The sequence below is a fragment of the Durio zibethinus genome, chromosome 1 (genome assembly GCF_047325235.1).
Source record: "Durio zibethinus cultivar Kanyao isolate XHJ-2024 chromosome 1, ASM4732523v1, whole genome shotgun sequence".
Classification (NCBI taxonomy): domain Eukaryota; kingdom Viridiplantae; phylum Streptophyta; class Magnoliopsida; order Malvales; family Malvaceae; genus Durio; species Durio zibethinus.
In genome coordinates this window covers 699,126-714,635 of record NC_143162.1, presented here as the reverse complement: position 1 = coordinate 714,635, position 15,510 = coordinate 699,126, and the positions used below count along the sequence as shown (strand labels likewise).

Below are 15,510 nucleotides of genomic sequence, written 5' to 3'. Positions count from 1 at the left end.
CCTACTAGAAGCCTAGCTTGGGATACAGATTCTTGAGGTTTGAATATGGCAGCTGAATTTAATTAGTGATGGGTCTTTTGTTCTGGTTGAGAAGTGCGTTTGTTTATCATTTTTGGAAAATGGAAGATTCCAAGGTTCTTCTGAAGACGAGTTGAATTTCTATCAAAGGTATTTTTAATAGCAAATGGTGGATGACTCTCACAAAGCAAAGTTCATTTTTTATATTAACAAATTGACTTTCAGTAAGTTCCTGACAGTCGTTTCAGCTCATCCAAGAGGGAAGGGCTCAAGTAAATCATCAGTGTGAACAAATATTTGCAATTTTAGAACCTATTTGTTTATAGCTCATCGATCGATGCCTTCAATCTTGTCTTCCACTTCTGAATACAACTGCCTCAACCTCTCAATATTCTCCTCTGAAGTTTCCCAATAACCACGTCCATTGGCCTCCAGGAAGGTCTGCACCAACTTCCTGAATGAGTTTGGATTGGTGCTCATGAGCCTATTCAACATGTTCTCATCTTGAATGAAAGTTGAATTAGCCTCTTCGTACACCCAGTTATCGACTTGTCCAGAAGTTGCACTCCAACCTACGGTATTAGTGAGGCGCTTCTCAATTTCACGGACTCCTTCATAGCCACTGGACATCATTCCTTCGTACCACTTGGGGTTCAACAACTTGGTTCGTGCATCTAATCGCACAGTTTCAGCCAAAGTACGGACCTGCAAATAAGAGCAAAGTAGGATTAGTGAGAGTCAGCTTAAAAAGTGGCCAGTCTCAGGTAAAATCGTATATGTTGTCTAACATTCAGAGGAAAATGTCACGGTTGCTCACCTGGGCATTTGCTGTGGTAGTGTCTGCAATGTATGCACTGGGCTTCTTTCCATCCTTGCGGAGGTTCTGAACTAGATTTGTTGGATCAGAATCAAAGTAGTGACTCACATCAGTAAGTGAAATTTCTGATGAATCAAGATTTTGGAATGTGGCATCTGCTGTGCTTAGAGCCATCTCAAATACTTTCCTTTTCTCAGTCATGCCTGCACCAGGGGCATCACAGTCAAAAGCAAATGATTTCCGGCTTAAGTACATATCTTGGAGCTGTTTCTCATCATTCCATGAGGAGTTCTCAACTGCAAGGTTGACATTGGAGGAGTAGGATCCTGAGGCGTTGGAGAAGACCCTTGTTGCAGCTTCTCTAACCTCAATCCCCAAGGCTTTGGCTTGCTCTAAAGCATGCTTCCTTACATAGTTCTCCTCCGCAGGTTCATCTAATTCGGCAACCATCTTCACAGCTCGATCAAGGAGGTTCATCTTTCAACCAACAATAAGAAATAAGAACATGAAATGGTAAGAAAAGACTGAGCAAATTATGAGTAAGAAATGCAGCTTAAATGACTATATGCCAAAATAATTGAAATCCCACTGGTTTAAATAGGCAGTTCAGCAGCAATAGTATTTCCCTAAGCCTTAAGCTTTCACTTCGAAAGATAATTCTGACTCGGTTAGAAAAATGTGATCTCTATGCATTAATTAGCGTATGAATATCCAAAATGATTTTAAACATAGTAGAACCAATACCTGATTTATGAATAGATCTCTGAAAACTCCAGAGCAATTAACAACAACATCAATCCTGGGCCTGCCAAGCTCTTCAAGACTAACTGGCTCTACTCTGTTGACTCTACCAAATGTATCAGCCACTGGCGTTACTCCAATCATCCACAAGACCTGAGCTAGTGACTCACCATAAGTTTTAATATTATCTGTTCCCCATAATACAAGTGCGATTGTCTCTGGATACTTTCCCCCATTGTCAGCCTTCTGTCTTTCAATTAACCTATCTACCACAATTTTTGCACTCTGCATTGCAGCTGTTGTTGGAATAGCTTGTGGATCCAATGCGTGAATGTTCTTCCCGGTTGGCAACACTTTCGGGTTTCTAATTGGATCACCACCTGGCCCAGGTTCAACGTATTTGCCCTCCAATGCTTGTTTCAAACTGCCCAACTCATTATCAGCAACAACCAGCTTCAAACACTCCCCTAGGAACTCAAACAATACTCTAAGCTTTTCCCTATCTGCGCGGTAAAATTTTGTGTTTGACAAGTACTGAATCCATGGTTCATTGACACCAAACCCAAGGATAGAGCTCAACTTATCAGCCACATCAACAACTCGACCCTTCTTGTTGGTTGTTCGCTCCACAAAGGCAGAAATTGACCCACGTGAGGCCTCAGTAATTTGCCGCAGAAGCGCTACATCCTTCAAGATTCCTTTGTCACTTCCTCTGTACACATCCTCTATGTTTCTTCCAACAGTCTCAGCTAATATAGCTGGCAGCGACGAAATTCCATCTTCAGGACGGTCCAGTGCAGCAATGTTAACCAATGTTGCAACTGCTTCCATAGCAGATGGAGGCTCACCAATAACATGAAGCCCACATGGCAATAGTCGGGACTCAATCTCCATGATCTTGGAATACACTTTTCCAACAACAAGATCCCGTTCTTTTGCTGAAATTTCCTCTCCCTCTTCGGGAAGTTTTACATCCTTGTCAAGATTGCATTGTCTAGCTGTGCTGATAATTGAATTAACTATTTGTTGCCCATGACCTGAGTCTTTAAGGGACTGGTATGAGGAGATGAGTTCACTCAATTGCTTAAGTCCCTTGTAAAGCCCAGCATTTTCAGCCGGAGGAGTCAGATAGCTAATAGTATTAGCATAACTACGGCGCTTGGCTATGGTAGCTTCAGATGGGTTATTAGCAGCATAGTAGTAAACATTCGGAATATTCCCAATAAGACTATCAGGGTAACAAACATCACTCATTCCCACCTGTTTTCCAGGCATAAATTCAAGTGATCCATGAGTACCAAAATGAAGAACAGCATCAGCTTTGAAAATCTTCTCAACAAAGGAGTAGTATGCTGCAAATCCATGATGTGGGCTAGCTGATTTGGAGAAAAGCAGCCGCATAGGATCACCCTCGTAACCAAAAGTAGGCTGGACTCCGATGAAGACATTACCATACTGCTTTCCATATACCAAAAGATTCTCTCCATCAGAATTCAAATTTCCAGGAGGTTTGCCCCAGTTTTCTTCCAAAGCAGGAGCATAGGGAGTAAGATTTTGGTATTCACGGACACTCATTTTATAAGCAACATTCAGATTAGGGCTGTTAAATTGTGCCTCCTTGTCATGAATTACATCTTCAATTAAAGCTTCAGCAGTCTCTGGAAGGCCTTCAACATTGTAACCATCTTTCTGAAGGTCTTTTAGAACTGAATAGATGGAGGCAAAAACATTAAGGTATGCAGCTGTGCCAACATTCCCTTTGTCGGGAGGGAAGCTGAAGACAGTGATTGCCAACTTCTTCTCAGTCTGCATAGATCAGACAATTATTGTAAGGAACTAACCAAAAGAGAACTTATCTGCTTAACAGTAATATAAGGAAACCAGCAGCAACGGTAAGTTCTAGAAGCACATCAAATAAATCAACAGCATATTCTCGAGATTTATTAAGTTTTTGGGCATAGCATGTGAAAAAAAAAAAAAAGGATACCTTAGTTTCAGTCATCATTATCAACATTAAACTAATATTTTAAACAAGTGATTGATAACTAATTGAAGATTTTATATGCATACATTTAGTTTATTGAAGGTCCCTTTCAGGTAAATGTGACAAAAAATTCCATTAAAGGTTTATAAAGTAGATTCAACTATCAAGTGGTGGTATCTTAAATAGATTACATGGACATCATCATTAGTTATTACACAATATATGTTCTCTGGACTCAAAAAGCTTTTGCTATTAATTTAAACCTTTTTGTTAATTATTTGTATCTATGCTCTCTTGAAAAACAATAGAAGCCATATAATGTGCATATATAGATTGGAAAGTTATGTAGCTTAAAAGCAAACACCTTTGATTTCCTTTTCAGTTCAGCCCACTTGATTGCTCGAGTGCAGAGCTGCTCCACCCTCTTGTGAAGAGCATGTGATTTCCCTGCAATCAATACACCGTTTCAATACTCTGAAAGCAATTTTTACTTGATTCCAAAGCCCGCATATTTGACAGAAAACAACTAGAAGTGGAGGATGCGAAGGAAACAAAGAGACCACCAAAGATAAAGCAACAGACAACACGGCATCACCTAACGTATAAAAGATAAAGACGTTGCTTAAAAACCAAACTTTATGTACTTGTCTTAATTCCCAAAGGATGAAAAAGCCCTATTGTATAGCACCAACGAAAATTTAAGCACCTAAATAAAACAAGTTCTGACAATATAAAAGGCAAAATAAATCATTAAATATGAATCATTCCAATGAGGGTAGATTCACTTGCCTGTTCTAGGGTCACGGCCAGCGAAAACGATAGGCTCCATGCCTCCATCCAGCTCTGGAAGGGCCACTTGCAGAGCTACTTGAATAGGATGTAGCCCCAAAGTACTGTTTAGCCACTCCTCCGTTGTTTGAAAAACCAAAGGCAGTGCAACAATGTAAGGAACATCCAGCTTCCTCAGTGCCTCAACAGCCCTTGGATGGTCCTGCCTAGCAGGTCCTCCAACGAGAGCAAAGCCTGTTAATGACACCACTGAATTCACCATTGGCTTCTTGGTAACTGGATCGATCAAGAACCTCTCAACTGGTCCAGAAAAATCAAGTCCACCAGCAAAAAGTGGTATCACTTTCGCCCCTCTAGCCTCTAACTCCATAATCACAGCTACATAGTGGCTCTCATCACCAGTAACAATATGACTCCTTTGCAAAACCAATCCAATTACCGGAGCATTAGGCCCCCTAAGCTTCTCATTAGCATCCCTCCTGGTATCATACCAATTCAAATACTCCTTCACATCATCATACATACAAGGAGCTAGCGGGTGCCAAATCCCACTGTCCAAGAACAAAACTGGATCTGAATAGTCAATCTTTGTCCCTTTGAGTGCAGGCACATAAGAGCCAGATATCATTTTCAAGAAATTCTGAAGATTATCAGGTGAACCACCAAGCCAAAACTGGAGACTCAATATGTAAAGCCTAGCATCTTGTGCCTTATCACTAGGCAAATATTTCAAAACCTTAGGCAATGTCCTTACAAGCTTCAACATACTATCAGCAAAACCTGCTCCTTGCTTCTTTCTCTTGAATAACTGAAAAAATGGACTCTTTGATTGACCAAGCTGTGACATACTAAAAGAACCCAACTTGTTTAGCCTCATTACTTCAGGCATTGAAGGGAACACCAAAACAGCATCAAGCCTATCCCTTTCTTTCTCCACTGCAGCCTTCACTTTCAATGCAAGCTCCTCAACAAAAATCAAAGACCCAATAAAGATATTCGCATCTTCGAGATCTTTACAGAAGGTTTTATAAGTATTTTCATCTCTAAGCTCCTCAACCAAGTAACCAACGACTTCAAATGAAGCAAAGTTGGAATTTTGGTTCAAGGACTGGACTGCACTTGAAAGAGAAGACTGGTACTGAGCTTCCAGGACAACATAGACAATTTTGACCGTGGGGAGATTATCTTTCTTTTCTGGCACAATTCTACGAACTTCTGGTGTTGTTTGAGTGAAAAGGCCATTGCCAATTGTTGCACATTTTACTTTCAAGGAAGATTTTGAGTTGGGTTGGTTGTTGGTTTTCTTGGGAAGAAATGAGTGAAGAAAGAATTGTTTTTGAGAAAGAGAAGAGAGTTGGTCAGGCTTGGAAGATGGCAAAGTGAATGGTGAAGAAACCAAAGAAGCCATTGCTAGTGATACTCTGCAGCAACTAAAACAGAGCACTCCGTTCTACAAAGAGAAAAGAAGAAGAAAAAGAAGCTAAAAAAGAAAACTTCTCTCTGCTTCTCTCTTTCTCTTTGTTTTCTTGTTCCTGTTTGAGATTTTGGGGTGTTGCTGTTTCTTCTTCTTCTTCTTTTGGGTACTGAAAGCTATGCTGGCTTTATATTTTTTGAGTGGACAGTGGAATTTTGAGAGCTGAAATAGTTAGTTTTATGGTTAGTGGTGGGAAAAAGAAACACGTGGCAAAATGGGTTTTATGAGGAGTTGCAATTGGAGCTATTTGCAAGGTTGAGTTTGTTTTGAGGTTATTGCAAAAACAAAGAAAGCAAGGGAGAAGATTGGGGGGTGTTAATCTATCTATCTATTGGCGATGGAGTTTTCTGAATTCTGATTGGCCATGTAGGATTTCCCAAAGTGCTATGAGGGAAGCTAGAGGATAATGAGAAGAGGAAGAGATATTGGTAAGATTTTTCCTCTCCCTATAATGAGAGAATGTCTTCCTGTGGCTTGTAAAAGATTTTCTGAGCTGAGTTTGTGTTTCTCAGTGAAAAGAAAGTGATATTTTCATTTTTTTTTCTGTAACGCTAATGGGACCATGTATCATAGCTTTTTGCCAAGTGACATATACCTACTTATTGTCCTTTTCTGCAGTTCTTTCAGGTCAGGATATTAAAAGAGTTTATGCTTTGAATAAGTTAACCCTCAGTTGGAATAATTTTCGTCCCCATCCTATCCATGCCTTGATTAAGCTAAACTAATAACGAAAGCCATTTTGATGCCAAAAATGTAGCAACTTGTTGTCTTGCAATGGACAATCAGCATATATTTATAGCTAATCCAGGTGAAACCGTTAAAGGAAGGATTTAGTTCCAATTTAACATTATTGTGAATGCATTTACTTTTGTGATTAAGAACAAATTTATTAACATTTAATTCAATTGATGTCATACATGATTTACAGTTTAAAGAACAAAATTTAAATCTTCTTTTTTGAATAAAAAAATCAACAAAAGTTTTGCAATAGAAATTTTACTGCAATTGGAATTTTTAATGTAATTTTCATTTTATTTAGCATTATGATTGATTGATTGAAATTAAATGTAGACTTAACAATTTAGACTCAAAAATATTTGAATCCAAAGATCTACATCCAAAAAATTCAAGTTTCAAACTCAGAAAACTTAGAACTAAAAATGATCTGAATTCAAAATAACTCAAATTTAACATATCCAAATTCGAAATAACCCAAAATTCCTTTACCCAAATTGATATGGACTCAAAGTGATCTAACTCAATTTTGAGGCCTCAAAGTAAGACGGCAGCCATTGCAGCAACCACCAGAGCAAACTCATCACCTACCCAACATTGAAACACCGCTCGGACACAAGTCTCAGCTCTAGATAGAGAGAATCCAGTGAAATCTAAGACCAATGAAATTGGCTCCACTGGAATCTTAGTCAGGAACGGCTCTCTGAAACTGCAAACTTGGTCTGCATTAAGCCACATAGAGTCCATTCTTACCAACCAGGCTTGTAAGACCAGAACCACATAGGGTCCACAGTGTTACCAATTATAACTGCTATGTTAAAGCCATCTCGGAAAGAATATCAATCGACTGATATGAGAAGGTGATAAACAGAATTTTCCACTCACGTCTCATAATTGATTCATTACACACTAGTAATGTCACTGAACAAACACAATAGACTGAACAATAATAATATAAAAAGAGAATTACTACCATTAACTGCACAAATTGACCAACAAACCCCTCAAATGAGTAGCAGCAAGATTAGTCAACCTCCATACCAGAAATGGCTTCATCGAGAATCTTTTGAAGTTCTTTTGCTCTTTGCCGTGTTAATGCAATGCAATCCTGCAACCATAAGGCGATTTCCACATCAGCTGTTGGACCATTAATTCCTTAGAATTTTAATAGAAATATCATATAGAAAATGCTTCAGAACACCAAAAAAAAAAAAATTTTTTTAATGTTTTGCAAATTGCTACCCGGGGCTTGAAATACTATCAGAAATCTAAAGCATTGTTTCAACCGTGAACATGACAACCTACATTCTCTATACACTATTTTCCTTCATATAAGGAAATTGCCTTCAGGTCAAATGTTGGAGTCCAAGGTGGCTTCTAAAGTTACAGTTATCCCAAGTTAAGACCACAAACTTAAATGCATTATGCTGCTAAAGTATCACCAAATACTTTCCATTTAATTTAACATTTTAGTGCCATCAAGACTTAAAATTGAACTGACCTGGATAGCTGATGTATATGCAAGAACTGGTCCACCAGGTTTATAAAGCGACACAAGTTGACTAGATGAATCTAAAACTACAGTTACAAGAGTTTCCATAATAGATTCTTCCTCAGCAGTAGGATCCACCAGAATGTAATTCTTGTGAAGTATACATGTCAATGAAAATGGAACGCTGCTCAGAGTAACTTTTCTCTTCTCCTTGTTGACTGACTCCCTGTCCGACATTCCTTCTTGTTCCTCAGAAAGAAGAACTATTTTTCCATCATCATTGAGAGATACTTCTGGGATGTCCACTGTAACAAGGTTTTCATAAAAATAAAGCAATTAGGATATGGTTACAGAATGTAAGTTTTATAAGGGCCAGAGATGAATGCAGAGTATATCACAGTCTAATACACAAACAGAATATGCATTGCTATAAAGGAATAAGTAATTATAAATATTAGGGAAGAAAACACCAAAGTATCAGACACTCCAGAACAACTCTATTTGCCAACAGTGTGTAGCTTCAAAGGGAATATCAAGACCTGATAATGCAGAGAGGCTTCGCATGGGATAGCAAGATGGGCAAGAATTATATAAGTGTGAAATTTTAAAACTTCTGATTCAACCATGGTAATTTAGGTAAATGGATTAAGAATTGCAGTCCTAGTAGATAGTTGACCTTGCTTCATAATTAAATCATGAAGTGTTTTAGGTTTTGCAGCAGGGTTCACACCGTCACCTTACTGATGCGCCTATTGGTGTGGGATATAAATTGTCAGAGTCATGTTCTTTTTTCGCAGATTCTGCAGATGCATATGGATCAACCAAGTTTTGATTTAAAATGGCCTAGAAATGTAAAGATCATAGTGTGAAACAAAGTCAATAGAAACATTTTTCAAACCTCCCTGTTTGTCTATATAGAAATGCATAGGGAAAAAATAGAAAAGAATTTAATAAATGAATTAATCATTAAGTAAAACATTGTCAATAAAATGCAAACAGTCGGAGGAAAGGGTTTCTTAGTTGACAAGCCTTGTGATAGAATATGGCCCAATTGACGTGTCTGTAAAATATTACCTAGGGGAACCACCTTCATAATTTCCCTCTAGTAAATGAAACTCATTTCCAATTCATTTGATGATTTAATCTATAAATCGTAAACAGCCTTTCCTATGTCAAAACTATAGAAAGTAGTTTGTGCAAAAAAACAAAGATCCTCAAATATACTCTAAAAATAAGGCACAATAAACCAAATGTCGTTCCTTGAATAAAATCAAGCACGATTTCGAAATTTTATGCTAATTCATCAAAAGGATAGAGCTTTTAGTGGCTTATCAAAATTCTTCAAAAGAACAAGCAAAAAGGAGCCTTCTGTTCCAAGAGTCCTCTGTAAGCCCACAACCAATCTTGATAAGTAAAAGTTGATATGCTTCATTTATTTTCATAAATTCTTTTCCTTTCTATTTACTTTTTTCATGGAAAGGGTTGGTTGTTTTAGGCAATTATCGTTATATTAAGTGCCATTAGTTAGTTGCTATTGTAATATTTGACGAAAAGAGTGAAAAACTTACAATGAGAAAAGGCAGCAACAGCTGAGAGTAATGCAGTGTCAAAAAGAGCACCATCAGCATCCAAACAGTATATGTCCTGCATAAGCAGAATACTATGTTATTTTCTTGTTCAAGGAGAACAAGGCCTTATGATACTACCTGAATTTTCTAATTACCTACTTAAACATTAGATGGTCAGTGTCTGAACACTTAAAAAATTTTAAAGTTCTAAGATGGATAATTAAGACATTTTAAACCACAACCACCTACCAAATATGCCATCCATGCAGCTTTTCCACTAACCAAGGACAGTTCCTTAAGATTAATCATGCCAGAGCTGTAATTTACACATGTGAGGAGTTGTTTGAAAACATAAATATCAAACAATGAATCAAAGTGGAGCAGTTTTGAAAGAGAACATAGAGTATGGAGGATCAAAAGAAATGAAACCACCAAGAAATTAAGATAAATAACTGAGCAGTGTGCTTCAACAAGTAGAAAGCAGCAAAATGGAGAATTCAAACTTTAATTATTCAAGGCATAATATAGATGTGAAGATAAAGATAAGAATTGAATCTACAAAAATAGAAATTAATAAATTAGAGCCTCTGCATTTGAGATAATTTAGAGCACAAACAAAAATCACAACTACATCTAAATTAAATAGACTTAAGAAGGGTGCTTCTCAGCAGCAATAAACAATTAAAGAAATAAATTGGCATGCCTTAGAATAGTGTCAGATAACTGCTTTGACACAACCGGTGCTGCCTCAGCTGGTCTGCCAGGCCTAACAATTGGAGAACAAATTGGAGGCATGTGGAAATCAATAGCTGAAATTGAGAAAAAGAAATATTACAATAAAATGTGAAAGAGAAGAGATATGTTTTAAGAAAGAGAAAAGAGACAGGAAAGCATGCAGCTTATGGCAGCTAACCTATACAACCCTCATCTGGTGTTTCCATTGAAGGGGTCATGACCTCCATTTTGATAGCAGCCAACATTGTCTATGCAACACAAGGAACAACTAATTAAACTCCAGGCCTTGATTGCTAGCCAATGTAAAGTTCTATGTATTGCAAGAACCTTAGGAACTTACAGTTGAACCAATTTTTGCAAGTGCTGAACCATTAGCAGATGCAACAGCCCCTATAGATTAAAAGGGATCAGATTCAAGTATTAACAATAAATATGCCACAGAAAAGTTTCATGATGGTTTCTGTTTTCCTTTACTAACCAAGGGCAATGGTGGTATCTCTTGCTCTTCCAAGTGGCCGAGCATCAGGGCGTATAGATTCTGAAAGATGTTTCTCATAGAAACGAAGAGGAAAGAGGCGTCTGAATGCTTCTACTTCCACTTCAGTGGACAAGTCCCCACTCGCATTTGGTAACCCCATTCTCAATCAGTCAATCTATATGCTTTTGACACAACAACAATAACAAACTAAGCCTTATATCATATACTCTGGGACCGGCAAACTATATGCTTTTGATCAAAAAATTAAAAAAATGAACATTTGGGAGTTGGGACTTATTCGGTTTCAGAAATTATTTTTCATTCTCCATTTTCTAATGTTGTTTCCCATAATTTTCTATACAAAATGTGCTTTAGTTGTACAAAACTACAAGTAAAAAGAAAAAGCTCTCTGCAATTCTTTACATAAAAAATTTTAATTTGCCATCAAATCAGCACAATCGGCAAAACGTAATGCTCAGACTCAACATTTGAAATACAAGTTCAGGCAAACGAGAATGAAAACAACGAATAAAGTAGATACAATGAAGCAAAAGATGAAATACACAGTTAAAAGCCAAAGAAATTTGAGCAAAAGGGTGTGTAAAACGGTGGAAGGGATTAAAGAGTTGGGTGTCATTTTGGTTCTGTTCTAGTCGGATCGATTCTTGAAGAAACGATTAATAAACACTCGCAAACTTGAAACAAACAAGAGAATATATCCCCAAAAAGTAATATAAATTATCACATACGAAAATAAAAGAAAAAGGGGTAGTTTCCGGTACCTTAACAAAGCGGTGGCCGGCGACACGTTCCACCAGAGAGGCGATAGTTCGTTAGGGAGCGAAAGTGGCAAAACAGCGAGGGCTTAGTGTAAGAATTTTCTTTTTCTTAAAATGAAGTAAGGGTAATTCGGTAATTAGAGTCAGCCGAAGCCTAAAGCAAGTCCTTAAACCCTACCAAAGACAAAGATACAGGGAACTGAGGAAAACAGGACAGAACAAAAAAGTGAGCGATGGCGTGCAGTTCGTCGACGTGCAATTCGTCCGGTTGCTACAAAGGGTACAACGAAGAAGAGCGCAAACCAACGACTAGAGCAGCGGTAAATGGACGCAACAGTCACCAAAACCTGTGTGTAAAGTGCAAGTCCAACGAACCCATTTGCTGCGGCATCGATAGGGATGATGCCAAATTTTGTAGAGATTGCTTTAAGACCAATATCTATGGGAAGTTCAAGCAGGCTGTTACTTATAACGCCATGATTACTCCTTCTGATAAAGTTCTCGTCGCTTTCTCTGGTGGCCCTTCCTCCAGGTTTCTCTCTCTTTTGTTTTATAGTGTTAAGAATTTGGAGTTTTTTGCTGAGAATGTTTATTTATATTTGTTGTGATTTCAGGGTAGTTTTGCAGTTTGTTCACGAGATGCAATATAGAGCACAAAGGAATTATGATGCTAGTAAAGATAAGTCATTGCCTGTTTTTGGTGTTGGTGTTGCTTTTGTTGATGAAAGTTCCATTCATTCATTTAGTTCTCAAGAAATTGAGAAGGCGATTGAGGATATAAGATCAATTGTGTCCAATCTAGCTCCACCGTCGAAAGAGTTATATGTTGTTCCCATTGAGAATATTTTCTCTTCAGATGGTTTTGATGGTAAGGAAAGATTGAAGAAGTTATTAGATGCTGTTAGTGATGACACGGGGAAAGAAGATCTTCTCATTCATTTACAGCTGTTATTATTGCAAAAGGTTTGGCTGTAAATTAATAAATTTTATGATTGAACTGTGAATATGTGGAAAAAGATATGGAGAATTGATTAATGTTTCTGTTCTAGGTTGCTTCTGAAAATGGGTACACTAGAGTTGTGCTAGGATCCTGCACATCAAGGATCGCTTGCCATGTTATTTCTGCCACAGTGAAGGTGTGTCTTCGTTTGGCCTTTGATTGGCAAAGCTACTTCTATTTTTATGGTGAACACATCTAATTTATTTATCAATAGAGTAATTCTTAGCTGTTGGTCTTTAGCTCTAGTTGTGAAGGGGTTTTCTGAAGGAGTTTTAAGGTTGGCCCAAGATCAATATCTTAAATGGTTAACTTGTTATGATATACAATATGAAGTGGCAAATTGCCAGGCAGACCAGAGGAGTTGCTTTGAATTGGTGCAAAGTCTAACGCAATAAGTGTAATTGTTGATCTTTGAACATATTCTAGGAATTTGAAGCTTTTTGTTTTCCCCCTTATTTATTAGTTATCATTACTAGTTTTATGAGGTTAAACCAAGAAGTATGCGTGGTTTAGAGGCCTTTGTGCTAGGTACTGAAAACAAAAATATAATTTGAAGAGGTACCAAGGGCCATTTTTCTCTTCTTAATAAATTAATTTTATATTTTATGGTTAGTAACAATAATATATCTTAAGTAGTTCTCCATGGCTTGAAATAAGCATGCCAGGGAGCACTAGTCCCATCCTGCCCCTTCCGCACTGCTGACCTTGATATTGTTCACAATTTCTTGCTCTTTAAGTTCTCATTATGATTCACTGCCTATCTAATTTGATCACTTTGGTCTTTTCAGGGTCAGGGCTATTCTTTATCAGCAGACATTCAGTACGTTGATTCAAGATGGGAGATCCCTGTTGTGCTTCCACTTCGTGATTGTTCTGCACAAGAACTCAACACCCTTTGCGGCCTTGATGGGTTTGTAACCCTATCTTGTACTACCACTTCTGAATTTCTTTTGTGCATTAAAAAGATTTTATGTACTAGTTAAATATTCTGTTTTAATCATATTTATCTCCTTTTTCTCCATTATGTGACAATTATATAATCTCTTGGAAATATATTTGTGATATACTTGACTAATCATCTAATTTATAACTGAATGACTAGCCTAAACTCATCTTGGCAGGGCAGTCTCAAGATATTGGAGTTGCTTAATGGTCCACGCTCTGGCATCAATGGCTTGGTATCATCATTTGTTAAAGTGCTGCAGGTAGAATTTGTTGGAGTTTTCAATTCTCTTATTCTTTATTACTAGTTATATTGTCTTTTGGGGGCATATCCTTTGCATAAGGAGTCTTTCTGTAGTTGTTGGGAGGGCTTGTGGAAAGGCAGAGTGCTGTGCCTCATTGAGCAGATCAATTTCATCTTTGCCTTCAAACCCCAAAGGAGATAATTTTTTTAAAACTGTTTAAGTTATATGCTATCAGGAGCTTATTTACATGGAAAAGAAAATTCCATTGGTAGTTGTTAGACATTAAACGTGTGGCCAGATACCAGTTGTTCTTTCTTGAAGTTCCTTTTAAGAGAAATAGATCAGCAAGTCCCTAATTGAAATGCTGTTTTTCAGGAAGAAAATCCTTCTCGAGAGTGCACCATTGTACGAACAGCTGGGAAGCTCACTCCATTCCACTTCAACAGGATTCCAGAAATCCATGACTCTAATGTTCCTTTGGCAACGCGTAGACGACAAAAGAGACATAGTCTCAAGCCAAATGGATCTCTCTCGTCGGAGTCATTTTGTCCTATTTGCAATAGTCCACTTGATAAATCAAATTTATCATCGAGTTTGAGCAGTCTTGGAAGTCACCAAAATTCAGATATTTTGGCTGCTGCTTGTTGTTCAAGTTGCCAGTTTCAGATTCTTCCTAAGGAGCCCTCGTTGTTGGAGCAGTTTGTTTCCCTCCTACCTCAGCCACTGATCACCAAAGCAAACCATGGTGATCAAGGGGATTTCAGTTTGCTGAGGTGAGAAATTAAATTTTCATAAATACATTCTTTTCATACAAATATAAGATTATGATTCATTATTATATCTGTCCAATGCGTAAGCAGATATTGTCCATTATGGAAATGTTACTTGTATCTTCTATTGCAAAAATTTTTCTGTAATAGTTGCTCAAAATCATGATTTTCTGTTCTAATTGCATGTACAAATCATTTATATGCATAAATTGTGGTCTTATAATGTAGCAAGTATCCTATTAACTCGTTAAATGTTTTAACTCTCGTTTTCTTTATTCCTGTTTATAGGGAGCAAATACAAGATTTTTTGCTTTCAGACGGGGAGGATGAAAATTAAATCAAGCCTGCCCATTCACAGGGTTGTAACCATCTTTTTTTAGCAGTTCTTCATTGCTGGTGTTTGGGTTACTGCTGCAATTTGCATGGCTAGGCGGTCCCAAGGGTATTTAGCTTTTGCTGGCAAAAACCACCAATGAAGATTACTTGCTAGTTGCTGCCATTAGGGATTTGGCTTACATATTTAATTCATGCAATATTTATGCGATACAAGGACTACTAGGCCTGCATAAATGTTTGATGCAATAAGAAGTATTGATTGGAAAAAAAATGAACATCTCATGTATTGTACACCAGGTCGATATAAATTATTTGATTGAGAAATCTCTTAACAATGTAAGACTCGTTCTAGTCATCTGATCAGTATCAGCTGTGTTACATATCACAGTCTATGCTTTATTTGTATATTATCGTACCCCTCTTTAAAGTAACAAAATTGTTGTAAGAATGGAATGTTAAATTCATTATTCCCCATCACCCATCAAGAACCATCACAAGTGAACCACGGGGCTTCCCCCTAACGGTGGAATACCCCTTAAGCTGTGGGAAGCCTTAAAGCACAGGATACTCGGTTCTCCCTGGCCTTCTTGAAACCATTGGAGTGACA

At 37.6% G+C, this 15,510-nt stretch overlaps 3 protein-coding genes across 5 annotated transcripts; 1 reads left to right on the top strand and 2 right to left on the bottom strand.

The window, feature by feature from the left end:
• Positions 1–192: 192 nt before the first annotated feature.
• On the bottom strand, positions 193–5,923 carry LOC111311505 (magnesium-chelatase subunit ChlH, chloroplastic). The gene is made up of 5 exons (XM_022910929.2): positions 4,350–5,923; positions 3,925–4,007; positions 1,580–3,382; positions 836–1,312; positions 193–723 (listed from the first exon to the last, which is right to left on the bottom strand). The coding sequence occupies exons 1-5, from the start codon at positions 5,755–5,757 to the stop codon at positions 346–348; spliced, it is 4,149 nt and encodes a 1,382-aa protein (XP_022766664.2). The 5' UTR covers positions 5,758–5,923; the 3' UTR covers positions 193–345.
• A 1,496-nt stretch (positions 5,924–7,419) lies between these two features.
• Positions 7,420–11,745, bottom strand: LOC111311507 (3'-5'-exoribonuclease family protein). Of its 2 annotated transcripts, none has more exons than XM_022910933.2 (9): positions 11,614–11,745; positions 10,832–11,013; positions 10,694–10,743; positions 10,532–10,601; positions 10,322–10,427; positions 9,868–9,934; positions 9,619–9,694; positions 8,060–8,355; positions 7,420–7,666 (listed from the first exon to the last, which is right to left on the bottom strand). In XM_022910933.2, exons 2-9 carry the CDS (start codon positions 10,989–10,991, stop codon positions 7,583–7,585), a joined length of 909 nt encoding a protein of 302 aa, XP_022766668.2. In that variant the 5' UTR covers positions 10,992–11,013; positions 11,614–11,745; the 3' UTR covers positions 7,420–7,582. The 2 variants fall into 2 exon arrangements, with proteins under 2 accessions (XP_022766668.2, XP_022766669.2); XM_022910934.2 differs by having other exon boundaries at positions 10,832–11,006; positions 11,614–11,743.
• LOC111311506 (Adenine nucleotide alpha hydrolases-like superfamily protein) lies at positions 11,681–15,258 on the top strand. Of its 2 annotated transcripts, none has more exons than XM_022910930.2 (7): positions 11,681–12,142; positions 12,225–12,573; positions 12,660–12,746; positions 13,399–13,520; positions 13,737–13,815; positions 14,173–14,570; positions 14,856–15,258. In XM_022910930.2, the coding sequence occupies exons 1-7, from the start codon at positions 11,844–11,846 to the stop codon at positions 14,902–14,904; spliced, it is 1,383 nt and encodes a 460-aa protein (XP_022766665.1). In that variant the 5' UTR covers positions 11,681–11,843; the 3' UTR covers positions 14,905–15,258. The 2 variants fall into 2 exon arrangements, 1 of the variants encoding a protein (XP_022766665.1); XR_016333453.1 differs by having other exon boundaries at positions 11,713–12,142; positions 13,732–13,815.
• The last annotated feature ends 252 nt before the right edge of the window (positions 15,259–15,510 follow it).

What these genes read in the sequence shown, in the direction of transcription:
- LOC111311505 (XM_022910929.2), bottom strand. Translation starts at nt 5,757, where the DNA reads ATGGCTTCTTTGGTTTCTTCACCATTCACTTTGCCATCTTCCAAGCCT. An exon ending in GAGATCTATTCATAAATCAG is followed by an intron (nt 1,313 to 1,579) that starts GTATTGGTTCTA and finishes GTTGGTTGAAAG; the next exon opens with ATGAACCTCCTTGATCGAGC. An exon ending in CTACCACAGCAAATGCCCAG is followed by an intron (nt 724 to 835) that starts GTGAGCAACCGT and finishes TCTTATTTGCAG; the next exon opens with GTCCGTACTTTGGCTGAAAC.
- LOC111311507 (XM_022910933.2), bottom strand. Translation starts at nt 10,991, where the DNA reads ATGGGGTTACCAAATGCGAGTGGGGACTTGTCCACTGAAGTGGAAGTA. An exon ending in AGATACCACCATTGCCCTTG is followed by an intron (nt 10,744 to 10,831) that starts GTTAGTAAAGGA and finishes TTTAATCTATAG; the next exon opens with GGGCTGTTGCATCTGCTAAT. An exon ending in TTGCAAAAATTGGTTCAACT is followed by an intron (nt 10,602 to 10,693) that starts GTAAGTTCCTAA and finishes TGTGTTGCATAG; the next exon opens with ACAATGTTGGCTGCTATCAA.
- LOC111311506 (XM_022910930.2), top strand. Translation starts at nt 11,844, where the DNA reads ATGGCGTGCAGTTCGTCGACGTGCAATTCGTCCGGTTGCTACAAAGGG. An exon ending in TTATTTCTGCCACAGTGAAG is followed by an intron (nt 12,747 to 13,398) that starts GTGTGTCTTCGT and finishes TGGTCTTTTCAG; the next exon opens with GGTCAGGGCTATTCTTTATC. An exon ending in GGGGATTTCAGTTTGCTGAG is followed by an intron (nt 14,571 to 14,855) that starts GTGAGAAATTAA and finishes TCCTGTTTATAG; the next exon opens with GGAGCAAATACAAGATTTTT.